This window comes from Trachemys scripta, chromosome 12 (genome assembly GCF_013100865.1).
Source record: "Trachemys scripta elegans isolate TJP31775 chromosome 12, CAS_Tse_1.0, whole genome shotgun sequence".
Classification (NCBI taxonomy): domain Eukaryota; kingdom Metazoa; phylum Chordata; order Testudines; family Emydidae; genus Trachemys; species Trachemys scripta.
This window is the reverse complement of record NC_048309.1, coordinates 41,261,532-41,273,661: the sequence shown is the minus strand read 5'-3', so window position 1 is coordinate 41,273,661 and position 12,130 is coordinate 41,261,532. Positions and strand designations below refer to the sequence as shown.

Sequence of the window (12,130 nt, the reverse complement as noted above, 5' to 3'; positions counted from 1 at the left end):
GCCTCCCCTGAGTTTGCCCCGGCTCCCTTTGCTGCCCCCATGCACCTCCCTGGGTCTGGCCAGAGCAGAGCTTCCCTGTCTCTCCCCTGAAGCTCCATGCTACCAGCCTGCATTAACTGCCGCCCCAGGGTCCTAGTGTCCCCCCGCCCCCCACTACTGCCAGGGCAGGCTGCCCTTCCCCCTCAGACCCTTTCATTTTCCAGTGGGACCCTCCACCAGTACAGCCGCACCCCCCGCCCCCCGCCCGCAGTCACCGCTCTTGCCCCACGCTGGGCAAGGGGCAGCCCCATCCCCCACCCCCAGTGAGGCTACAGTGAGGGGCAGCAGCAGGGGAGGAGGCGCACATGTGATAGCATCCCCCCCCCCGGCACCCACCACAGGGGAGACGAGGGGGATTCCTGGACCTGAGAGGGGCCCTAGGAGCACGTGCAGTGACAGTGGTGGGGGTGAGTGTACTGCTGGGGGGAGAAGGGGGTCCCTACCCCAGAGCTCGCTGCTGCTGGCAGGGAGAGGGCTGGGGGGAGTCCTCCTCTCTGGCTCCAGTCCCAGGGCAGCCTGCCTGCACCCCAAACTCATCCCCAGCCCTGCCTCACCCCAGAGCCCACACCCCCAACCAGAGCCCTCATCCCCCCGCACCCTAATCCTCTGTCCTAGCCCTGAGCCTCTCCAACCACCCCAAACCCCTCATCTCCAGCCCCAGCCAGAGACCTCATCCCCATGCACCCTAACCCTCTGTCTCAGCCCTGAATCCCCTCCCACACCTCAAACCCCTCATCCCCAGCCACACCCCAAATCCACCCCCAGCCTCATCCCACAGCCCTCACCCCTGCACCCCCTCCCTCCGCACCCCCTCCCATCCCCAAACTCCCTCACAGTTCCTGCACCCTGCACCCCTCCTGCACCCCAGTCCCCTGCCCCAGCCCAGGGCCTGCACCCCAGACCTCCTCCCCCACCCAAATTCCCTTCCAGAGCCTTGGGCAGGTGGGGGGTGGAGTTTGGGGGGGCAGAGTTTAGGCAGGGGCAGGTTCTGGGCACCACCAAAATTTCTACAAACCTGCCACCCCTGCGGCAAGAGCTGGTGCGCCATACCGTGGTGGACTGGCTTCCTGAGGCAACAATTTAAAGGGCTGGAGCCCAGGGCCCTTTAAATGGCTGCCAGAGCCCCACTGCCAGAGCCCTGGGGTAGCGGCAGCAGGGCTTGGGTGGCGATTTAAAGGGCCCAGGGCTCCTGCCGCCGCTACCACCCCAGGCCTTTTAAATCGCCGCTGGAGCCCCACTGCCGCTACCCCAGGGCTCCAGGGACAATTTAAAGGGCCTGGGATGGTAGAGGCAGTGGGAGCCCTGGGCCCTTTAAATAGCCACCGGAGCCCTGCCGCCGCTACCCCAGGGCTCCAGCAGCAGGGCTCTGGAGACTATTTAAAGAGTACTGGAGGGTAGCGGCAGCCAGAGCCCTGGGCTCTGCTGCTGGAGCCCTGGGGCTCCGTCGGCAATTTAAAGGGCCCAGGGCTCCCCTGCGGTAGCAGCAGCTAGAGCCCCAGGCCCTTTAAATCGCCCCCGAGCCCCAGGGCTCCCAGACACCTCTGCAACTGGGAGCTCAGGGGGTGATTTACAGGGCTCGGGGCTCGCAGCTGCTGCTACCACAGCCCTAGTCCTGGGCCCTTTAAATCCTGATGTAAAGGGCCTGGGGATTTAAAGGCCCCGCCTCTTCCGGTGGAGGCCACGCCCCTCCTCAGGACTGAGTACCTGCAAGTCCTTTAAGTTACTTTCACCCCTGCTCTGCCTCCCATACTTCTGCAGCGAGGTCTGTTCCCACTACTCCTTCCTGCAGAGCCACATAGCCCCTGGGAGCACCCTTGGAAGAAGAGTGAGAAAGGGAGCTGGGGAAAGGTACAGGGGTGTCCGCCCAGTGGATCCAGACCCATACCTTCTCCAGCTCTGTGGAGAGCTGCAGTGTTTATAGATTTCAGTGTGCTCCCACAACTTTTCTTTTGACCTGTATCCCACCCCTCTCTCTTTCAGGTCCCCACTCACCCTGAGAGTCCAGCCCCTCCATAGCATTTGACCTGTTTAGGATCCTGGCTCATATTTGTATGTGAGCAGCTAGGGGCAACATCCCTGAGGAGCAGCTCAATCTCCCCCTCAGTGTGGTTACCCTTCTTTTATCCCTCAGTGGGCTTCTCACTCGCCTCGCTGTTGCAATAGAGCCATCTCTGTGGCCATCTTTCTGTCCAGCAGCCCGAGACCAGCAGCCCGAGACCAGTCTGCAGACCCCAGCAGCCCTCCACTAGATCCAGGCAGCCAACACAGGCAGCTGGCAAGTGTATTTAGGAAGGAACAGCTCTGCCCCAAACTATGACATTATTACCACCATCTCCTGAGATAGGTGTCATGTCCTTGGGGGCAGCAGGTTTCGGAAGAAATCACTTGAGACCAGAGAACAGCCAGCTTACAAAGCAACCATTTATTTACAGACACTCACTGACCTGGCCAGCCAGTTGGAACTGACTGGCTATCCCCTAATAATCTAACTCAGTTGCCATAGGAACAAAAACCATGACAACCAAATACACAACATATTCCTCCCCCCTTAAATTAGAACATCCCCTAAATAAAACAAACACTAGACTAGAGAAGGAGGGTAGACTGCCTCCATGCCCGGCTAAACCCAGGGGATTATTTTGCCCCATAACTGTGGGTTCGCCCTAGCTAAAGATACAGCCATGGAGGAGGCCTTCTGTCTCTAGGTGGATTACGGCGAACTTTTGGTGTTGTTGCACCCGAAAGTACCTTGGGCACAGGCCTGACAATGGGCTCAGGATTCGCAGCGCGAACGGGTGAGGAGGTGGTATCAGCTCGTGCCGGGCAAAGGGGTATCTCTGTCACCGGCAGTAATGGAGGAGAACAGTCAGGAACAGGTGATTCTTGATTCGGGGTCTCGCCAGAAGAGGTGAAGTCAGACAACTCAACTGAAGATGTGTCCTGAGGACTGGCATGACCTGGCAACAGCTGATCTACATGTCGCCGCCAGGTGAGATTCTCTGCACTCCGGACTGGGTAGGAAACAGGTCCTGTTTGAGTGATGATCGTGGCAGGGACCCATTTAGCTCCAGACGTATAACTCTGAGCCAAAACCGGCTGTCCCGGACTAAAGGTTCGATCTTTTGCTCCGGGGGCCCGTCTGATGACTTGATAATGCTGCTGACATTGCACAATTTGTCAGGGTACAGAAGGTTTCAGCAGATCAAAGCAAGTGCGCAGCTGTCGTCCCATCATTAGAAAGGCCGGGGATGCCTTGGTTGTAGCATGAGGTGTGTTTCTGTAGGAAAGTAAGAAGGTGTCCAGACGCTTTGGAATGGAATGTTGTCTCCGTGCCAACTTCAAAGCTTGTTTCATTGTCTGCACAAATCTTTCAGCTAATCCATTGGTGAATGGATGATACGGTGCTGAAGTGATGTGGTGTATTCCATTTGCCTTCATAAAATTTTGAAACTCCTGAGAGATGAACTGCGGTCTGTTGTCACTCACAAGTTGTTCTGGCAGACGGAAATGACTAGAGTCCCCGTAGTTTTTGGATAGTACTCTCTGCAGTAGTGGACTGCATTATAGAGACTTCTGGCCATTTAGAATGGGCATCTACCACCACCAAGAACATGCTTCCTTCAAGGGGCCCAGCGAAGTCAACGTGAATACGTTGCCACAGGTTTTCAGGCCAGTCCCATGGGTGTAGGGGTGCCCACTGGGTGCATTCCTCACACCCTGACATGACATACAAGTTATTGCCTTCTCTTCAATAGCACTGTCCAATCCAGGCCACCAAAAATAGCTTTGTGCAATTTCCTTCATGCGCACTATTCCACAGTGACCAGAATGTAACTGTTCTAACATCTGTGATCTCAGTGGTGGTGGCTAACTGTGAGATGAACTTTCCATAATAGTTCAGTAGTCCTAGAAATGAGTGCAGCTGGCTAACATTTCGTGGTGGGGGAGCCTCTACAAAAGCCTTAACTTTTGCAGGGGCCTTATGAAGACCTGCAGCATCAATGATGTGTCCCAAATATTCAACAGAGGGCTGGAAGAATTCACAATTGTCTCTGCGGACTTGTAGGCCATGCTTTTCCAGTCTTTGTAGGGTAGCCTCTAAATTCCTTAGGTGATCCTCCTCATTCCTTCCAGTGACACGGATGTCATCCAGACAGCACTGGACTCCTGGCAAGCCACACAAGATCTGGTCCATAGCCCTCTGGAACAGGGCGGGAGCAGATGTTATTCTGAAGGGTAGGCAACAGTATCGATAAAGCCCCTTATGAGTCACAATCGTCAACAGCTCTTGAGACTTTTCATCGACGTGCATCTGTAAATACGCTTCACTCAGATCAACCTCACTGAACTTTTGTCCCCCAGCCAGGCCCGCGAAGAGGTCATCGATGCGGGGAAGCGGGTATTGCTCTGCACATAACACCAGGTTGACAGTGACTTTAAAATCACCGCAAATCCAGAGGGAGCCATCTTTCTTCACTATTGGAACAATAGGAGTTGCCCATGGGCTATGGGTAACTGGTATTAGGACTCCATTTGTGATCGGGCGCTCCAGGTCCGCTTCAACCTTCGGCCTGATGGCATATGGCACAGTTCTGGCTTTCAGATATTTTGGTTGACTGTCAGATTTAATGTTCAATGTCACAGTGATTCCCTTCATACTTCCCAGATCCTCTCCAAAAACAGCAGCATGTTTCCTTAGTACAGTGCTCAGATCAGTTTCTTCTTTAGTCACTCGGTGCATTTCTGTCCAATTCACCTGGATCTTCCCAAACCAAGACCTACCCATTCAGGCTGGGTAATTACCTCTCACCACAAACAGCGGCAATTTAACAGCCTGTCCATTGAGCTCCACCTTAACATCCGTAGTGCCCAACACGGGCACAGCTTCTCCCGTATATGTCTTCAGCACTGTTTTTGTTGCTTTAAGTGGAAGATGCTGTAGCTTTTCTTTATACACCGTCTTGGAGACCAGCGAGACGGCTGCACCGGTGTCCAGTTCCATGCGTATAGGTTTCCCGTCCAACAATGGGGTTACCCAGTATTCATGTGAGCCCACTGCCAAAGACAAAACGTGCAGTGGTACTTCTTCTTGCGATGAGGTGTCACCTTGGTCCTCCTGGATCTGTTCTAGGGTTTGCAGGGTTCCCCTTTTGGTCGGCCAGACCACAGGTCTCTTTTTCTTTTGTTTACAGGCACACTCAATGTGTCCCTTTTTGCCACAGTGTCGACACACCAGGTCCTTACACCAGCATTCTGATGCCTGGTGACCCGGCTTACCACAGCGGTTACATTCCTGACTCCCCACAGTTTTGTGGGTAGGTTCTTGGGACACTTTATGCACCATAGGGGATGCACTGATGTATTGTACCTCCTTTGTAGCCAGTTCCATGGAGACCGCAATATCAATGGCCTTCTGTAAGGTAAGCTGAGCCTTTGTCAATAGGCGCTTCCATATAGCTTCACTGTGCAGGCCACACACTAACCTGTCACGCAGGGCATCATTTAACATCTCCTTAAATTCACAGTGTTCTGCAAGCTTTCTCAAAGTTGCTACAAGTTGTACAACTGTTTCATCTTCTTTTTGTTCTCTTTTGTGGAACCTATATCTTTCAGCAATTACCAGTGGTTTTGGGGGGAAATGGGCCCCCAGGATTTCCACAATGTCGCTGTAAGATTTGGTCTCAGGCTTAACAGGATGGAGTAAGCTGCGTAGCCGGGAGTAGGTTTTAGCCCCTACAACACTTAAGAATATTGGCACCTTCGCTTCTGTAACGTCGTTTGCAATAACCAAAAGCTCAAAACGCTCAGTATACACCTGCCACTGCCCGATATTCTCATCAAACGGGTCCAGTGTCCCTGTAAGTGTAGCCATGGTTTTAGTTTCAGTTTCACAGTCAGCGCCAACAAGCAACAGCTAAAGGAGTTTGGTAGGGTTTGTTTTTTTCTTTACCTTGACTTCTACTTTCTGTTGCTGGGGCAGCACAGGAATCCCACCCTCGTCGCCACTTTGTCATGTCCTTGGGGGCAGCAGGTTTCGGAAGAAATCACTTGAGACCAGAGAGCAGCCAGCTTACAAAGCAACCATTTATTTACAGACACTCACTGACCTGGCCAGCCAGTTGGAACTGACTGGCTATCCCCTAATAATCTAACTAAGTTGCCATAGGAACAAAAACCACGACAACCAAATACACAACAATAGGGACCCCATTGTGCTGGGCGCTGCACATACAGGTCCCTGCCCTGAAGCGTTTTAGACAAGACAGACAGCTGGTGAGGCAAAGGGGAGAGATTATCCCCACTTGACAGACGCAGAACTGAGGTGCAGCGATTTAACGACCTGCCCAAGGTCTTGCGGGACGCTGGGGTCAGAGCCAGAAATTGGATCCAGATCTCCCAAGATCTTTAGCCTCCAGAGCCTCAACCTCAAGGTCATCTGTCCTCTCTAATACAGAACCAAAATGAGGTCTGCAAATCCCACGGAAAACCTAAGTGGGCACCACAGAGTGCCCTGTTACTCAGCTGGCTGACCACCTTCAGCCATTCACCTCTAAGGGCTACATTGTGCCCCTGCCGTGCTGGCCATTCAGTGGGGAGGAAACAAGTTGCTCTGGATCCCAACTTCCCAGAAGAGTGTGTGTGTGGGGGGGGAGTGGGGGGGTCACTCAGCTGGCCATTCAACATTATAGACAGAAGCAGCACTGCCTGGAGCAAAACGGTTCCTCTCTAACTGACTCTGATGAAACTGACCCTGGAATTTTGTTCCATTTCAATACCAAAAAGAGGCAGAGAGCAACTGTCCGGAATTTAGAGACTATAATGACTATAATCCAATCTCATACTTTCAGGGCTTCAGCCAGTCAGCCGCAGGAGTCAGGAAGGAAGTTTTAGCACAGCTGGCTAGATGTGTTCTGGGATTTGGGTTTTTGTTTGTTTGTTTGTTTTGGCTTCCTCTGAAGCACCAGACACTGTCTGCAGCTGGGGACAGCACACCAGACGGGGTGGCGTAGTGCTTGGAGGTGGTGCAAAGAATCCTGTCCCAAGATGCCTGACTAGTGTGTCTTGCTCACATGCTCAGGGTCTAACTGATTGCCAGGTGTGGCGTCAGGAAGGCATTTTCCCCAGATCAGATTGGCTGGGAGCTTGGGGGCAGGGGTTCTCCTTCCACTGAAGCATCGGCAGGGATGGTGTCCCCCTAGCCTCTGTTTGCCAGAAACTGGGAATGGGCGACGGGGTGGATCACTCGGTGATTCTCTGTTCTGTTCATTCCCTCTGGGGCACCTGGCACTGGCCACTGTTGGGAGACAGGACACTGGGCTAGATGGACCTTTGGTCTGACCCAGTCTGGCCGTTCTTATGTTCATGGAGTGTGGATCATCATCTGGGATCATCTGGGCACCTCTCTCCTAATCGAGTCCCTGCCATTGCAGACACCTCGGGCACTAGTGGCACCTCGTTGTCTGCTGTTCTCTGCCTGTGGCACACAGTTTAATCTCCTGGGAACTGAAATGCTTTCGTCTAACTGAAATCTTTGGGCTTAACATAGAGGGATCAGGTGAACTGTAATAGCCTGTGATACACAGGAGGTCACACTACATGATCTCATGGTTCCTTCTGGCCTTAAACTCTATGCAACTATGAAACTAGGAAAGAGGACAGCAATGATTAGCGAGTTGTGGGAACTGATTTATGAGATGGTCAAAAGATCGAAATGTGGATAGTATGACTAAAGGGGGACATAAGGTGGGGGGGTATCTAAAAGGATTGGAGGAGTCCAAACACAAAGGAGGAGTGTGATAAATAAATGGGGGGAACTCCCTTTTATGGACACCCAGCCAGCCAGTTAGCTATAAAGTCCCTCTTGGTGGCTGCTTGTTTTACCTGTAAAGGGTTAAAAAGTCCCCAGATAAAGAAAAGCAAGTGGGCACCTGACCCAAAGAGCCAATGGGAAGGCTAGAACTTTTTAAAATGGGAAAAAAGCTTTCCCTTTGTCTCTCTGTTGTTCTCGCTGGGTTGGAGGGACGGAGCAGCAATGCTGTAAGCAGCTTTAAGCCAGGTATGATCATAAATCATCAGATCATACCTAGAACTACTTATCTGAACTCCACATGTGTAAGTAGATCAGCATGTTTAGCTAGACGCGATCAGGTTTATTTCTGTTTATATTTTAAGGCTTGTGGAGGTCCTCTGTGCTAACCCCAGATGCTTTTTGTTTGCTTGTAACCTTTAAGCTGAACCCCCAAGAAAGCTATTTTGGGTGCTGAATTTTTGTAATAGTTTATTTTAAGAGCTAACAAAAAGCCTAAATTCCAGATGTATTTTTTTCCTTTTTGTTTGTAATAAAATTTACCTTTTTTAATAACAGGATTGGATTTTTGGTGTCCTAAGAGGTTTGTGCATGTTGTTTAATTAGCTGGTAACCACAGCTCATTTCCCTTGTTTTTTTTCTAATCTAAAGGGCTTGAGGGTACCCAACAGGGATGAATTCCCAAGTGCTCCTTCCTGGGTTCAAAGGGTTTTTTTGCATTTGGGTGGTGGCAGCATTTACCAAGCCAAGGTCAGAGAGAAGCTGTAACCTTGGGAGTCTATACAAGCCTGGAGTGGCCAGTATTAATTTTCAGAATCCTTGCGGGCCCCACTTCTGCACTTGGAGTGACAGAGTGAGGATTCAGCCCTGACAAGGGGAAAAGACTATCTAGGAAGAAATGAGGGTTGCATGACCCCAGGAGTAATGAGGAAAAAGTTAAAGAAAGGAAAATGTAAGAAGAATATGAGGAATGTCTCCCTAAAGGTGGAATAAATGCGGCTGTGAAATAATCTCCCAAGATCCTGTATGAGGTAGAAACCCCATCAGCTGAGACACTTAAAAATGGACTGGACAAAACACTACAAGCTGTTCTGCAGGGAAAGGCCCCATTGATATGACAGTGACCTCTGTGACTCTGCTGTGCACTGTATTTCAGGGTTTCCCAGAGACTGTGACAGTATCCCCAAGAACAGCAGTGGAGTCTATGTCATCCAGCCAGAAGGCTCTCCCCCACTGGTGGTGTGGTGCAACATGGACACCAAAGGACAAGTCTGGACGGTTGTCCAGAGAAATTCTTACAACACAGAACTTGAGTGGAATGATTCCTGGGCAAACTACAAGTATGGCTTTGGTGATGTGCAGAATGATTACTGGCTGGGGAATGAGTACATCTCTCTGCTCACAATGCAGGGAGCCTACAAGGTCCGCTTTGTAGTACAGGATGCATCCAACAATACTCACTATGCTGAATATGACACCTTCAGTGTAGATACAGAGTCACGTGGCTATGCCTTGCGGCTGGGCAGGTATACGGGAGCTGGAGAGGATTTATTCACTAAGGAAGACAGAATGCATGACAACATGAAGTTTTCTACCTATGACAAAGATCAGGACCAATCCAGTACCACAAATTGTGCAGAACATTATCAGGGAGGCTGGTGGCACAGCAAATGTTATTATGTCATGCTCAATGGGAAAGGCAAGAATGTTTGGTGGAATGGAGTCTGTTCGGCTGAAAACTGCCGCTCTACTCTCATTCTTGTTAAACGGGTCTGCTGATCCTCCATCAGGGGCTTGAACCCCGCTGGAGAGTCCATGATAGGAAAAACTATTTCTCTAGGAGGGTGGTGAAACACTGGAATGGGTTATCTAGGGAGATGGTGGAATCTCCTTCCTTAGAGGTTTTTAAGGCCCGGCTTGACAAAGCCCTGGCTGGGCTGATTTAGTTGGGGATTGGTCCTGCTTTGAGCAGGGAGTTGGACTAGATGACCTCTTGAGGTCTCTTCCAACTCTAATCTACTATGATTCTATCTCTCCCAGGAGATGTCTTCACTGCTGAGTTAACTCAGGTGACTCACCCAGGTTTGAGCACCCAGGTCAGCCTATGTCTGGTGTGAGCAGCCTGACCCAATTTACCGCGTCCTCGCGGGTGTTGAGCTCATCTATGTGTGATGCTAGGACTTCTGGGGGCGCATCTCCTAGTCCTTTGTGCTGCAGTATGCTGAGCCACTCTGTGATTCTTTCCCAATGAATTGTGGACACCCAGCCAGCCAGTTAGCTGTAAAATCCCTCTTGGTCTGTTCTCTGCTTGCTTTACATGTAAAGGGTTAACAAGCCCACAGGTAAAGAAAAGGAAGTGGGCACCTGACCAAAAGAGCCAATGGGAAGATAGAACTTTTTAAAATTGGGAAAAAAAAACTTTCTCTTTGTCTGTTGTTCTTGGGGCTTCAGGGATGGAGCAGCAATGCTGTGTAAGGCTTGAACCAGGTATGAAAATTCATCTTAGAATCACAGAATATCAGGGTTGGAAGAGACCTCAGGAGGTCATCTAGTCCAACCCCCTGCTCAAAGCAAGACCAACCCCAACTAAATCATCCCAGCCAGGGCTTTGTCAAGCCTGACCTTAAAAACCTCCGATGAAGAAGATTCCACCACCTCCCGCTCTCCCCTGCTGAGTGTTCTGGTTTAGTGTAACCCTTCTGCCCCTCTGAGTTGGCAGCAACAAGGGCCGGGTTCAGTATCTAGGGGTTCCGTTTCAATAACGCAATGCACAACCGGCTCAAGCCCCCACCCAGTGACCTGGGACAATTACACACCACCCCCTTGGCGCCTCTAAGAGGCAATACTTCCCCTCTCGCAAGCACGGAGTCTGAGTGTAGTGGAAAATGTTTATTAACATGAGGTAAACGACATCAGCATTAAATTGGGAAAACACCACAAACAGGATTCATAGCACAAACCATGAGCAAAAGATCCACCCCCAAAGTCCCAAACACCCCAAAAGTCTCTTGAGTCCAGCAACCCAAAAATCACCCAAAAGTCTCTGTCCCTGGTCAGTACAGCCCCAGAGTTCAAAAGTTTATCTGCAGAGTCTTCCCCCCCCCCCAGCCTGGATGGAAATGTGGGGGAGAAAGGGGGCACGCAGGGTATTAAGGGGCACCGTATGTGGTCTGAGGCCAACTGCCCCGCCTTTCCATGGGTTTCTGTGGCAGCCTTCACCACGAGCCACTCCACTCCGCATCACTCCAACCATCCCACAAACAGCTCCGCTCGCTCGCTTTCCCATGGGCTGCACCAACTGTCCCACAAACTGCTCTGCTCAGCAATAAATCTCCAGGCTCCCGCACTAGTTAACACAGCACTCAGTGATCTCAGCTCATCGTAATGTCAGCTTGCAGTAGGGGAGCCCCAGTGCTAGTACACTATTAGCCCAAAGTAAACTCAGTATTGCCACCTGTAATTAGACTCTTAATGGAATCAGATTAGCTCTGTGTGATGTTATTGACATAAACTGGGACCATATAGATCATTGTTGCAACCAAGGTCCTGTAGTGGCACCCAAATCTTGTATAAAGGGGGTCAAATGGGGTGTCTAAGACAAGGTTATGGTTTACTGGTTATGATTATGCTGTCTATATGTGTGTATCAGTTTTGTAGTTGAAGTTATGAATATGGGCTCTATACCGTCTGTATGGCAAACTTATGCTATGCTTCTGGGTGACATCCCAGACATGCTGGGATTAGCTCTGCCTAGCCTGCTTGATGGCCCATTAAGGACCATCAGCTATATAATTGACCCATTGAGAGAAGGCAAATATGCCTTGAGACTCAGCAAAGTATGCAGGAACTGGCCCATGTAACTCCAAACTCCATCTTGCTGTAATTTTCCACAGTAAGAACAAAGATGTGTTCTTACACCTGGAAAAGACTATATAAGGCTGATGCCTCATCTCCATTTTGTCTTCAATCCTGCTTCATACCTCTGGAGGGACTTTGCTACAAACTGAAGCTCTGAACAAAGGACTGATGACCCATCCCAGCGGGGGATGTATTCCAGAGACTTGATTTGAACCTGCAGTTTATTCTATCGCTGCTGCAAGCCTGAACCAAGAACTTTGCCATTACCATATGTAATTGATTCCATTTAACCAATTCTAACTCTCATCTCTATCTTTTTCCTTTTATGAATAAACCTTTAGATTTTAGATTCTAAAGGATTGGCAACAGCGTGATTTGTGGGAAAGATCTGATTTGTATATTGACCTGGGTCTGGGGCTTGGTTCT

The 12,130-nt window shown here is 50.5% G+C and overlaps 1 protein-coding gene across 1 annotated transcript; it reads left to right on the top strand.

Moving 5' to 3' along the window:
- Positions 1-8,127: 8,127 nt before the first annotated feature.
- On the top strand, positions 8,128-9,741 carry LOC117885735 (fibrinogen-like protein 1-like protein). Its single transcript, XM_034787167.1, has 2 exons — positions 8,128-8,151; positions 9,003-9,741. Exons 1-2 carry the CDS (start codon positions 8,148-8,150, stop codon positions 9,623-9,625), a joined length of 627 nt encoding a protein of 208 aa, XP_034643058.1. The 5' UTR covers positions 8,128-8,147; the 3' UTR covers positions 9,626-9,741.
- The last annotated feature ends 2,389 nt before the right edge of the window (positions 9,742-12,130 follow it).